This window comes from Oratosquilla oratoria, chromosome 38 (assembly GCF_046742065.1).
Source record: "Oratosquilla oratoria isolate Oo_2021 chromosome 38, ASM4674206v1, whole genome shotgun sequence".
Classification (NCBI taxonomy): domain Eukaryota; kingdom Metazoa; phylum Arthropoda; class Malacostraca; order Stomatopoda; family Squillidae; genus Oratosquilla; species Oratosquilla oratoria.
Window position 1 is genome coordinate 3,439,398 of NC_134814.1, and position 13,597 is coordinate 3,452,994.

The 13,597-nt window shown below is 41.5% G+C and overlaps 1 protein-coding gene across 3 annotated transcripts in view; it reads right to left on the minus strand.

Annotated features, from left to right (window-relative positions):
• Nucleotides 1-8,274: 8,274 nt before the first annotated feature.
• Nucleotides 8,275-13,597, minus strand: part of LOC143019949 (uncharacterized) — a 30,532-nt gene continuing 25,209 nt past the window's right edge. For 2 of the 3 annotated variants that reach the window (XM_076175975.1, XM_076175974.1), the window contains exons 3-4: nt 11,215-13,597; nt 8,275-10,014 (exon numbers count right to left, since the gene is read on the minus strand). The exon at nt 11,215-13,597 is cut by the window's right edge and continues 42 nt beyond it. In XM_076175975.1, the coding sequence (XP_076032090.1) occupies nt 13,177-13,597 (421 nt within the window). In that variant the 3' untranslated portion in view covers nt 8,275-10,014; nt 11,215-13,176. The remainder of the gene's footprint in view (nt 10,015-11,214) is intronic. The other variant, XM_076175976.1, reaches the window with a different exon arrangement.

The window sequence follows — 13,597 nt, forward strand, 5'->3', positions numbered from 1 at the left end:
TCCACGGCAGTCCTGGACGCCCTCGACCTGTGGGTGATATGGCGGGTAAATCGGAGCAGGTGACAAAAATGACCCAAAATCCAAAAAATTTCAAAGGAGAAACCATATGAATTTTGCCCAAAATCTAAAAGTGACCGATTTGGTCCAAACTTGCCTCACAGGTAGAGAGTCGGACAAAGTACAAAGCAAGGTAGATATGAACAGCCTTAGCCCAAGGGCGTGGCGGTGGCACTCCTCCAAACTTGGGCCTTTTCACCCAGTATTCACTTATGGGCCTGTGGCACCCATACCGTATCCCTGAGTGGTGTCAAATTGGACTCCACGGCAGCCCTGGACGCCCTCGACCTGTGGGTGATATGGCGGGTAAATCGGAGCAGGTGACCAATATGACCCAAAATCCAAAAAATCTCAAAGGAGAAACCATATGAATTTTGCCCAAAATCCGAAGGTGACCGATTTGGTCCAAACTTGCCTCACAGGTAGAGAGTCGGACAAAGTACAAAGCAAGGTAGACATGAACAGCCTTAGCCCAAGGGCGTGGCGGTGGCACCCCTCCAAACTTGGGCCTTTTCACCCAGTATTCACTTATGGGCCTGTGGCACCCATACCGTATCCCTGAGTGGTGTCAAATTGGACTCCACGGCAGCCCTGGACGCCCTCGACCTGTGGGTGATATGGCGGGTAAATCGGACGGACTAAATGATGTCGGCCGAGTGCTGGTCCACGGTGGCCGGGGTTAGCCTGCACCTTCCGGCCGCTGACCGTGGCGCAGGACCCCACGGACGAACTAAGTGATGTCGGCCGACTGCTGGTCCACGGTGGGCGGGGTTAGCCCGCGCCTTCCAGCCGACGTGCCCCTGTTGGTCCCCACGACCTCGCCCTCGGGCCCAGGTTCCCCACGTCTACCTTGATGTACTCTGTGAAGGACTCTCTCCCTGTGGGGTAAGTTTGGGCCAAATTGGAGACAAACTTTACATTAGAGAATGATAAGCAATAAGAATGTCTACAATGCGACTTATCAATACCACAAGTCAAAATCGAAGCTGACTCAACATGTTCGTTCAGACGAGAGCCTCGTTGGGCCAGATTTTGGGACCACTGACCAAGTTTGGGACATGGAGGCACAGTTAAGCCCAACTTCTCGGCGTGACGGAGGACGAGGCAAAGGCGAATTTCTAGTTCACATGAGGTCGGCAAGGGAAATCCGGGACGCGACATCCGCATCTCTGGCATCTCGCGTATAAAGTATAGGGGGTGGATATCCCTGGCCGGGAGGCCTGGTGCTCCCTACCCCCGCCCAACCCGGCGGAGGACACCGCGGACGGACTAAATTATGTCGGCCGACTGCTGGTCCACGATGGGCGGGGTTAGCCCGCACCTTCCAGCCGACGTCTCCCAGCCCGCCGCTGAACGTGGTGTGGGACCCCGCGAACGGGCTAAGTAATGTCGGTCTGTGGGTGAGATGGCAGGTAAATGGGTGCAGGTTACCAAAATGACCATAAATCCAACAAATATCAAAGAATTAACCCCATGAATTTAGCCGTAAATCCGTAGGTGACCGATTTGGTCCAAACTTGCCCTACAGGGAGAGAGTCGGACACAATGCACAGCAAGTTAGACATGAGCCGGCTGAGACCAAGGGTGTGGCGGTGGTACTCCTCCAAAATTGGCCCTTTACACCCAGTAATCACGTTTGGGCCTCTGGCAACATGCCCCACAGGGAGAGAGTCGGTCAAAGTGCACAGCAAGGTAAACATGAGCAGCCTGAGTCCAAGGGCGTGGCAGTGGCATCCCTCCAAATTTGGGCCTTTTCACCCAGTAATCACCTTTTGGCCTCTGGCACCCATACCGTTGGCCTCAGTGGTGTTAAATTGGACTCCACGGTAGCCCTAGCCGCCCTCGACCTGTGGGACAAATAGCGGGTAAATCGGTGCAAGTGACAAAAATGACCCAAAATCCAAAAAATCTCAAAGGAATTTCCATGAATTTAGCCGTAAATTCGAAGGTCACCAATTTGGTCCAAACTTGCCCCACGGGGAGAGAGTCGATCAAAGTGCACAGCAAGGTAAACATGAGCAGCCTGAGTCCAAGGGCGTGGCAGTGACATCCCTCCAAATTTGGGCCTTTTCACCCAGTAATCACCTTTTGGCCTCTGGCACCATTACCGTTGGCCTCAGTGGTGTCAGATGGCGGGTAAACCAGAGCAAGTGACCAAAATAACCCAAAATCCAAAAAAATCTCAAAGGTCACCGTTGGCCTCAGTGGTGTCAAATTGGACTCCATGGCAGCCCTAGCCGCCCACGACCTATGGGTCGGATGGCGGATAAATCGGAGGAAGTGACCAAAATGACACAAAATCCAAAAAATCTCAAAGGACCCATCAATTTAGCCGAAAATTCGATGGTCACCGATTTGGTCCAAACTTGCCCCACAGGAAGAGAGTCGGTCAAAGTGCACAGCAACGTAAACATGAGCAGACTGAGTCCAAGGGCGTGGCAGTGGCACCCCTCCAAATTTGGGCCTTTTCACCCAGTAATCACCTTTTGGCCTCTGGCACCCATACCGTTGGCCTCAGTGGTGTCACATTGGACTCCACGGCAGCCCTAGCCGCCCTCGACCTGTGGTTGAGATGGCGGGTAAATCGGAGCAAGTCACCAAAATGACCCAAAATCCTAATATTCGAAGGTCACCGATTTGGTCCAAACTTGCCTCACAGAGAGAGAGTCATTCAAAGTGCACAGCAAGGTAAACATGAGCAACCTGAGTCCAAGGGCGTGGCAGTGGCATCCCTCCAAATTTCGGCCTTTTCATCCAGTAATCACCTTTTGGCCTCTGGCACCCATACCGTTGGCCTGAGTGGTGTCAAATTGGACTCCACGGCAGCCCTAGCTGCCCTCGACCTGTGGTTGAGATGGCGGGTAAATCGGTGCAAGTGACCAAAATGACCCAAAATTTCAAAAAATCTCGAAGGTCACCGATTTGCTCCAAACTTGCCCCACAGTGAGACAGTCGGTCAAAGTGCACAGCAAGGTAAACATGAGCAGCCTGAGTCTAAGGGCGTGGCAGTGGCACCCCTCCAAATTTGGGCCTTTTCATCCAGTAATCACCTTTTGGCCTCTGGCACCCATACCGTTGGCCTGAGTGGTGTCAAATTGGACTCCACGGCAGCCCTAGCCGCCCTCGACCTGTGGGTCAGATGGCGGGTAAATCGGAGCAAGTGACCAAAATGACCCAAAATCCAAAAAATCTCAAATGACCCAAAATCCAAAAAATCTCAAAGGATTAACCCCATCAATTTAGCCGAAAATTCGAAGGTCACCGATTTGGTCCAAACTTGCCCCACAGGGAGAGAGTCGGTCAAAGTGCATAGCAAGGTAAACATGAGCAATCTGAGTCCAAGGGCGTGGCAGTGGCACCCCTCCAAATTAGGGCCTTTTCACTCAGTTATCACCCTTTGCCCTCTGGCACCCATACCGTTGGCCTCAGTGGTGTCAAATTGGACTCCACGGCAGCCCTAGCCGCCCTCGACCTATGGGTCAGATGGCGGATAAATCGGAGCAAGTGACCAAAATGACCCAAAATCCATGAATTTAGCCGAAAATTCGAAGGTGACCGATTTGGTCCAATCTTGCCCGACAGGTAGGTTCTCGAAGACCTTTGTCAAGGTATATTACAGTGAAATGCTAGTTTCTTGGTACAAACGCTGCATCCTTCACTACTGTCTTTGGAATTCACAGACATTCTTGTTACGGGGAAAGAAAGTCATGGGTGATATTCCCCAAAGACTTTTTGTTACATGCAATCCCAGGGCAGTGGGTGAGATGAAGGGATGACACATCATCCAGTAGGATACAAGAATAGAGGGAGGGAGGGAGGGGGGTGGATGGGAATGAAGTATGTGAGGATGGAATGGGCGGGAGTGGAATTATGCCTATTTATTCGATTCTTAACTTGCATGCCTCACCCCCCCCCTCTCCAAACTGGTCCTCAGTCTGGTAGATAAGCCATGAGGAATGACTAAAAGTACTGGGCCTACCAACTTTGAAAGATCAAAGAGAAAGAGATGACATAATTACAGTGTTCAGGTCATTAAAGGAGATAGAAGAGATCTGATTAAAGATGAGAGGGCTTTAAGAGGTCATGGAAGTAAATTAATAAAAGATGTGAAGAGAGATGTATATATATGTGGAATAGATTAGAAGGTGATATAGCCCAAGCTCAAACAGTACATGAATTCAAAGCTAAATATAGTTGGAAATCAAAGATATAGATTAAGTTGGAACTGTACATGAATTTGAGTCTAGGGATGTTAGAATATTAGGGAATAGGAGATGGGACCCTATGAGCATTGCTCCTTTCCTGTATACTACAATTAAATAAATATAAGACTCTCCCTCATGATTCCCCTCACCTCCACAGAGGCTGGGGTAGACTCCAAAGAACAAACATGGTCAGGTTATGGGGAGAGGAGTGTCCAGATAAATGGTTTGCAATCTTAATGAATATCAGCATCACTGGAATCACATGAAATACTATAGGACCAGGGGTACCCCCGGGAAAACACATTAGACTTAAAAGCATTCACTGTGTGCCTATAGTTCCGCATTATGTCCTCACAGTGTAGCCCTGCACCCCAACCCCCAGGGTTGGCAGGAAGAATGAGTGAAATATCACCAGAATTGCATGAATGAAATCAAAATACTGATTCATCTCATTTTTGGGTAAGAAATAAATTACCCTACTCAAACCCAACCTAACATAATCTAAGTACAAGATGAAAAACTCGCATGCATTTTCACTTTTTAATTTTTGTTTTTTAAAGATATTTTTCATATAAACTTTTTTTTTGTTCAGAAGATATTGCCACATAAATAATAAGAGCACTATTTTATAACAAAATTAATATACTACACTTACTTCAGCTACTCATCTTTCCAGCATCATTAAGTGACCATATATAGTGAAAAAGGGGAGCATACCCACATTATGCAACCAAAAAATACTTTGTCAGAAAAGCATACCTTTATGGAAGATCTTCAGTCAACAAGAAGTTGTGTAATTGATGAGGTAAATTGAATTGGAATAGAAAAAATGACAGGGCATATGGTAGACCTCTGAAGAAATAATATGGCATTTAGGACACCTTCTAGTATTAAAACAGTACTAACACATAATAATAACAATAATAATAATAATAATGATGATGATGATGATGATGATGATGATGATGATGATGATGATGATGACGATGATGATGATGATGACGATGACGATGATGATGATGACGATGATGATGATGATAACGATGATGATGATAACGATGATGATGATGATAACGATGATAATGATAACGATGATAATGATAACGACGATAATGATAACGACGATAAAGATAACGATGATAAAGATAAAGATGATAAAGATAACGATGATAAAGATGATAAAGATAACGATGATAAAGATGATAAAGATAACGATGATAACGATAACGATAACGATAATGATAATTAATGATAATGATAATTAATGATAATTGATGATAATGATAATTGATGATAATGATAATTGATGATGATAGTAATAATTAATAAAGTTTATTTGGCAATGAATCAATATAAATGAAATGCAGATAATGAAAAGAACACATAGTTCGAAGTAACAATTACAAATGCAGAGGATAACACAAAAAAGCATGTAAGCTTATTTCCATTGTCCTATGTGCATTCACCACACAAAAGACACAGAGCACCTCACCCCACAATAACAATTCCTAAACAACAACACAATATTTCTTCCCTGAGTGAATTATGGGCCTTCCTGGTGACCCAAGCCAGATACCTAGGAGCTGTGTGTCTCCTGCAAGAGACCTGGAGCAACAGATTGATTGATTGATGAATGTATTGGTTGTGGTCATGTCTACAGGAGTTCTGTTGTTAACAGTACTTATAAATAAGACTCTACTTTAGATTTTAAAATTGTTAGAAAACCCTAACAATATTTGGCATTTATTAAGTGACACTTCTCTCTTCAAATACACTTGATGTATTTATGTGTGTCGAAAATTATCTATTTTGTTGCTACCACAAATACCTAAAATCACATCATCTTTAATTTCATCATTTTTTCATTCATGACCCTTTCACCCCATCCAAGGCTGAGATCAATGGATGGGATGAAAGGGTCTTTGAGCAAGATAGGAATGGCTGTTGAGCAAGGGAGGCAAGTATGTGGGTGAGTGGAGGATGGTTGTGTATGAATTATTTTTTTTATGCAACCTAAAGGGATTTCTTCCTGTTTTCTCTATTTTCAGCATGAGGGGACAGGGAGGGAGGGGAGGGGTTGCCATGTAAAAAAGTGGCTCTGCTAGGGATGTGCTGTAAAATTTCAGAAACACACAAGTGCAGATATTTAACCTAACCTATTTTTAGAATAAAATGGCATCATTATTATATATAATTGGTAATATTATATTGAAAAAAAATTCCATAGAAAAAAGTAATCTTTCAAAACAATAAATGAATAAAAATAGATACCAATGAAAAAAATGTATTAATGTGCTACTAGAATAGAACCAGTATCTTATTACAGTTTAATCAGTTATCAATTTGATCTTATTATTTCACTACACATGTTTAGGCATGCATAAGCATATAAGCATGTCACTACCAGTATACTTCTCATTTGGAAAATCAACCACAAGGTTCCCAATCTGTGAAATCCTTGTATCAATAATGGGAATGTCTTTCAATACCTCTGTATTGTGATTCTCATCAGTACTCGTACTAGAAAGCTCAGTCAATTTAATATGGGGGCAAATTCAACTATTCACTGCCTCCTGCAGATCATCTACCATCTAAAGGTTATTTAACTTGCACAGAATACAGATCCATAACATTTGCTGAATGCTGTATTTTCATAAATCAACCATCCTAATACATATTTCAAGTCCAAACTTGTAACCAAACCATTTATCAAATTCTCCACTAGTTAAATCTTAGAGCAAGTATCTTTCCTTCCTTCTGCCTTCTCCTTAGAACCTACCATTCCAATCTTCCCCATTCATTAGTAATTATACTTTTAATTATTGCATCAAACACTATATTACTTAAAACCAATGTAGCTTAAATGCAATCTTGCTTGGTTACCCACCTTAGGCCATCCTTTTGTTCATCTACTACTTGGACAAAATTTACATAAACTTTGTCTTGTTCTAAAAAAATACTCAAACATAAAAATATTATAAAGATATCTCTATAACTAAACCTCCAACTCCTTTCCTAACTTCAGTATGGACCAAAATTTCACGGGCTGCATTACCTGTTAGACGTACGATGGCGTCGTAATAATACTCGCATCATAAAATATAGTCACCGCTTATATTGATCGTTTTCTCTTTCACCCGTGAATATTGATAACCATAGAAAATGTGATGAAGACAGTTTAGACTGAGTATGTCATTACGCAGGGGCAACTACAATAAATATAATCAAGACGTCGATATGGCAGCCTCGCGTATCCACTTGCTCCTCATGCCGCCTATGTATGCGGCACCGTATGGAAGGGGTTAATGCCCAAGCTAGGCCCCCAAGCATTCGCTTTTGGACAGATTACTTCCTGCCATACTTGTGTGTAGACCTCCGCAATAAACTGCTACCAAAATACTGCGTGTTTGGCACTTACCACAGGTGTGCGAAAGAAGGAAGTTGAAAATGAATGTGGGTAAAAGTAAGGCGATGAGACAACTGAAAGAATAGTAAAAGAAAACAACAAACTCCGACAGATTCGTAAAATACTCTGGTGGACGTTATATTTTCCTAGTAATACTTTCTGAAAGACTAAATCGCCCGTTTTCTCCTCGGCAGGCTTATGCCTAGGGGTTATTAGACTGGGTCTCCTCAGGCTTCACCAACGCCCACAATTGAGATTAGTTTGACTAAACACGACTTCGGCTACAATATCTTATTTTTCAAAATTCCAAATATACTGTTGAAATGTTCTTAAAGAAGTCTAGATTTCTTTAAACGAAGTCATATTCTAGTTATTCAGATAGAGGTTGGAGGTAGGATGTGGGAGGAACTAATGCAACAGTCTCTTACCTAAAAGATATATGTAAGAGCCTCGTTGCCAGCCATTGTAGGACAGCGGATTTTCAGTCAATGAAACTTGAAACAATAATTATCATCACAAAGCATTTTGCGTTCTATTTTGTGTATTTCGTATGATGGCGCCAACTTTCAAGTCGGCATGGTAGGGGAGAGGTCAATTAAAAATACATTTAATTTTGTCCGTTTATTTCTAATAATCTATTCCCACGAAATCTTGTCTGACGGGGTCTGAGAGTGGATCGACTTCTGGACAAGCTCCCAAGGAGTATGAGTTACTGTCTAGAAACGACCACTTGTTTTCGCAAGATCGAGTTTTGTGGAAGATGAAGGTCTAATAATAAAAGTGGTTATTGCCAATTAGCATTTCATGTGTGGTTCAAGATGTTTAGGCGTGGTCAAGGAGACCGCAAAAGAGTTCCATAAGCACATGTCGTAGAAGACGACGGCTGAAGTTCTTCTTCACCTCCTACGGTGCACATGGGGTCATGTGACAAGACGACATGGTGTGATTTGGGTGTGACGTATCGCGATGACGGATCCATGACATAATACCTCCGCCCAAAATACCTCCAGCCAAAATCCCACACCCAAAATACCTCCACCCAAAATACCTCCGAAACTACCCATAATACCTCCATGCAAATGATAAGTGTTATGATAAGGACATTTGGGAATGATATAAACAATACGTAGAGTATAGAATCCTATAGAAAGTATCATTAGAGGACTTTTTCATTCAGGATTATGGTAGTATGGTAGATCAAAGGAATGATCAATTCTATATAGAAATTGTTAATCAAAGGAATCAGACAGGCAATTGATCAAAGGAATAATTAATTCTATATAGAAAATTTTAATCAAAGGAATCAGACAAAACAATAAAACGATATTCAGTTCACATGTTCAAATCAAATAATGTATTTTACCCTATATCAGTACCTGGTCGCCATCTGTAATGGCATATAGTAATTAAGCCGATTTTCAAAAATAAAATAGAATAAATAAATAAATAAAATAAAATAAGATACCTCTGACTCCAATTACTATATGCCATTACAGATGGCGACCAGGTACTGATATAGGGTAAAATACATTATTTGATTTAACTTCTGATTTTAAGGACCATTGTATCCAATTTATTAAACAATTACCTATGGGTGAACATGTGAACTGAAGTCGTTGTATTGTTTTGTCTGATTCCTTTGATTAAAATTTTCTATAGAGAATTAATAATTTCTTTGATCAATTGTTTTGTCTGATTCCTTTGATTAACAATTTCTATATAGAATTGATTATTTCTTTGATCTACCATACTACCATAATCCTGATTAAAAAAGTCCTCTAATTATACTTTCTATAGGATTCTATACTCTACATATTGTTTACAATATCATTCCCAAATGTCCTCATCATTACACTTATCATTTGCATGGATGATTTGAGATCGTTACTGATAATTACGCAGAGATCTTTTCCACTAACTTTTGCTAACGAATTTCCAAATATCTTGTAATCGTACTTACTGTTATTGTTACCTATGTGCATTACCTTGCATTTACTTGAGTTAAATTTCATTAGCCAATTTCAGACCATTGCTATAATTGATCTAAATCTTCATTCCGCAAATTATAATTATTCCCATAAACTTGATAATTTAAGATTATAACCTTCTAAGCAGTACAAACAGCACAATATGCATGGAGGTATTTTGGTCATTTTTGGAGGTATTCTGGGTGAAGGGATTTTGGGTGTGGGATTTTGGCCGGAGGTATTTTGGGTGGAGGTATTTTGGGCGCCTGTGAATTCATCAAGTTTTAGGTCAACCTTACGGTTGTGAAATCCTCTCATCCTTTCTCTGGTTCTCTTCTTCGACCCGAACTGGCGCTGTGTCGGTTGCATCAAGAATCTCCTGAAAAGTAGGATAAACATCACTGCGATATATAATGAGCTACAGTACACTAGGCCAAGGATGGATAACCCTTGGCACGCGTTCAAAACGTGACACAATAACGACTTTTTTTCAGGCACGCGAAGTCCTTGAAAAAAGAAATAATAAATCTTTAACTTCTTTTATATGGCCATTGTTTACCGCATGCTACCTGAGCGACGGATTGGGGGTTCTTATAAGAGATGGAGAGAGGGACCCCATATTCGTATGTAGGCCCATAATTTCACTCCGATGGCACGTGAGAAACTTTTGTATCAAAGATTTTGTTCATTTTGGCACCCACACTTAAAAATATTGCCCCCATCCCTGCTATAGACATAGCAGGAATTTTGAAAGGAGCGTGTCTGTTGGATGGAGTCGATTATGAACAAGTTCTCAATTTTGGTCATTCTATCTACATTACCATTTCTAAGCAGACCAAAAGTCGTCTTGAAGAATAAATTCTAAAATGATATTTGAATTTGTTGACCTTCGCGCCTAAGAAAAAAAAAAAAAAAACGTACAAAATTAACAATATCGTTTTCGAAAAAAAATAAAAAATGGGAGGGGGGTGGCGATGAGTTTGAATGAAGGAGGAAATGATATATGGAGAAGATGCAAGAGAAAGGGGAAGAGGAGAGTGGGATTTTGTTCTGGGCGTTCCTTGAAAACACCGGAGGTAATCACTCCAAATGTGAGATGCAGACTCTATATACACAAACAAATATATATAAATATATCTGCATGTATACATACACAATGTACATATATATCATATATGGGTTTGTACACTTATGTACCTAGCTGTATATGTTCTCTCTGTGTGTGTGTGTGTGTGTGTGTGTATTCACCTCGGATCTGCTGCAGTCTCTGTCGAGACAGCCAGACACCACCCTACGGCAGTGAGCTTAGAGCTCATTATTTGCCGATCTCTGGGTAGGTCTGAGACCACTCACACACCACACACCGGGACAGCAAGGTCACAACTCCTTGACTAACGTCCCGTACCTACTCACTGCTAGGTGAACAGGGGTTACACGTGAAAGGAGACAAACCCAACTTATCTCCGCCCGGCCGGGGAATCGAACCCCGGTTCTCTGGCTTGTGAGGCCAGTGCTTTACCAATCTGCCACCGAGCCGTGTGTGTGTGTATATGTGTGTGTGTACATACGTGTTACTTACTTGTTTTTGGCAATTTGTTGGTGATGACGCCGTTGCTCCGACCATCGATAAAATAAGACGAAAGCCAGAAGGTCCTACAGTGAATTCTTGGGATCGCTTGACTTGCTTCGTCGTCCGGACTTATCAGTGATGATCATTTTCTAGTTTGCTATCGCGTCCAGGACATTTGCAGATACTCGTCATTATTTGAAGGTATATTTTGTTTAGTCTATGTACCACTTTTTTAATCTCCTGCATTTCGAGGGGTATCTGGTAGTTTCCCTTATGTACTTGGTATGGAAGACATTTGTCTGGTATTTGAATGGCATTACCTGCTTTCGTTAGTTGCCGCTTGGTTTTCATAGTTACAGTGGTGGAGACCATACCCACCTCCGCTGGCATCACCTTAGCATCACCATCCAACCTCACTCACGCCCTCACACTTCACCGGAGCATTGTCGTCGTCGGTCACCGACGAGCCTACATAAGCAAGCAAGATGGAGATGCGACAACAGTTCAGGACATCACGTTCTCCCAGCTGTCAAGTATTCTTTACAAGCATCTGATGCTGTATCCTTCTATCTCCAGATTCCTATTTTCAAAGACTGTACCTGAGTCTTCAAAAAAAAAAAAAAAAAAGAGAAAAAAAAAGAAACGAGGATACAAATTTGATTTTATATGGAATTTGATCCTTGGTAGTATATTTACATAGGAACAAGCAAATAGGATTATTCACAACATGTATTTCACGTATTAACACGCACCAAGTCTTCTAAAAGACATATTTTGTTGAAGACGATGCTACTTTCTGAGTTGATAATTTTCTTGTAGATGGTTTCTTTTGCCATGGTTGAGGATCTAAACTCAGTAGAACTTGTTCGTAGGCGTTCATAATGTCTGATCCTGATTTCGCCTAAAATGAGCTTTCTTCAGGGACTGATAATGATGTCATTATTGGACCATGTATTGATTTGTGACTGTGAACTAAAACTTGTGTACTCTGAGCAGTGATGGCGATGCTTAGAGATCGGTAGATATTCTTCATTACAGTGAGACACTTTAGTGCTTTTGGTAAATGCAAAAGGAGAGTACAATTTTTTGTCGATGGTTTATCTATTTGTATTGTAGACGGATATCAAATAAACTACTACCATGTATATACTAGCTTTTGACAGCGTCATGTAAATCTAGCTGGTTTTCGTTGTCTTATGTCAGCCATCGAGAAGAGGATAAAGGGACGCAAGAAGTCAACCATAGTAACTCTATAATTAACCAGACAGTATCTTGACTTGAGCCTCACATGTACTTATGTTTAAAAATCACTGTTGAAACTTCATTCTATCTTGAGGCATTTGGGTTGTACTCTTAGTTTTTGAAGTACACGTCACAGAAGGTTCCTGTTGATCATATCAAAGGTGTTTCTCAAGTCCACAAAAAACGAAGTAAAATTCTGTTTTGCTTATTTGCTAGTTGATCATATCAAAGGCCTTTCTCAAGTCCATAAAGACGAAGTAAAAATCACAGTTTTGGTTATTTGATTTTTTCATTATTTGTCTTACCACGATGATACATGATGTGTAAGATAGGGTGTATACACATATAAGTAATTCTGTCTCTACAGGTAATTTCTCTTTTAGATATATTCTAAACTAAATAGAAAACTAAAATGTTACATATTTTAGCTGTAACTTATATGATTTCGTCTCGTTTAAGGTATTATTTTGTGATTTTATAGAATACGATAAGAAGACTTACAGTGTATTGGGCGAGTTTCTGATGTTCGTCAGTGTAGGTAGGAAGAGTAATTCTTTAAGTGAGTTTTCTTTGAAGGGTGAAGGCTTGTGTGTTTTATGAGATCTTTATGATATTTCTGGTTATCAGGTACTGTCAATAAATGTAGGAAATACTCTTCTAACTAGAAATTGTCTGTATTACATTAAGTTTCACTTAGCAAGTATTAAGGATGTGAGTCTTTCGTGAGGTTCAACAGATGACGCCTTTGAGGATCAGCTCATCAAACATGCTGAGAAATCGCGGTCTTAATAGAGGGTTAGCTTCAGCCAGACTGACGATCTGATTTTCCCTCTTCTCCAAAAACTCTGGCATCGTGTCGTCGGTCATGTCGTCGAAGCTGGGAGTGTCTTCCGACTCGGCCAGAAGGACTGGGACAATCAGCATGGCGAAGATGACCCCGAATCTCCTACGGGCATCGAAGTCACCGCGCAGATCTTCGAGAGAAAAGGGCGGGTCACAGTTGCCAGATGCTTCTATTGTGCTTGTCAAGGAGAGGTAGTAGCGGCCTAGAAGTTCGTCCAGGTAGTTGTGACGTAAGGAGCCGTTGAGGCTTGTGTAGAGGAAGTAATTGAGGTCGCAGCCTGGATTGGCCACCCTGGCGATCTGGAGA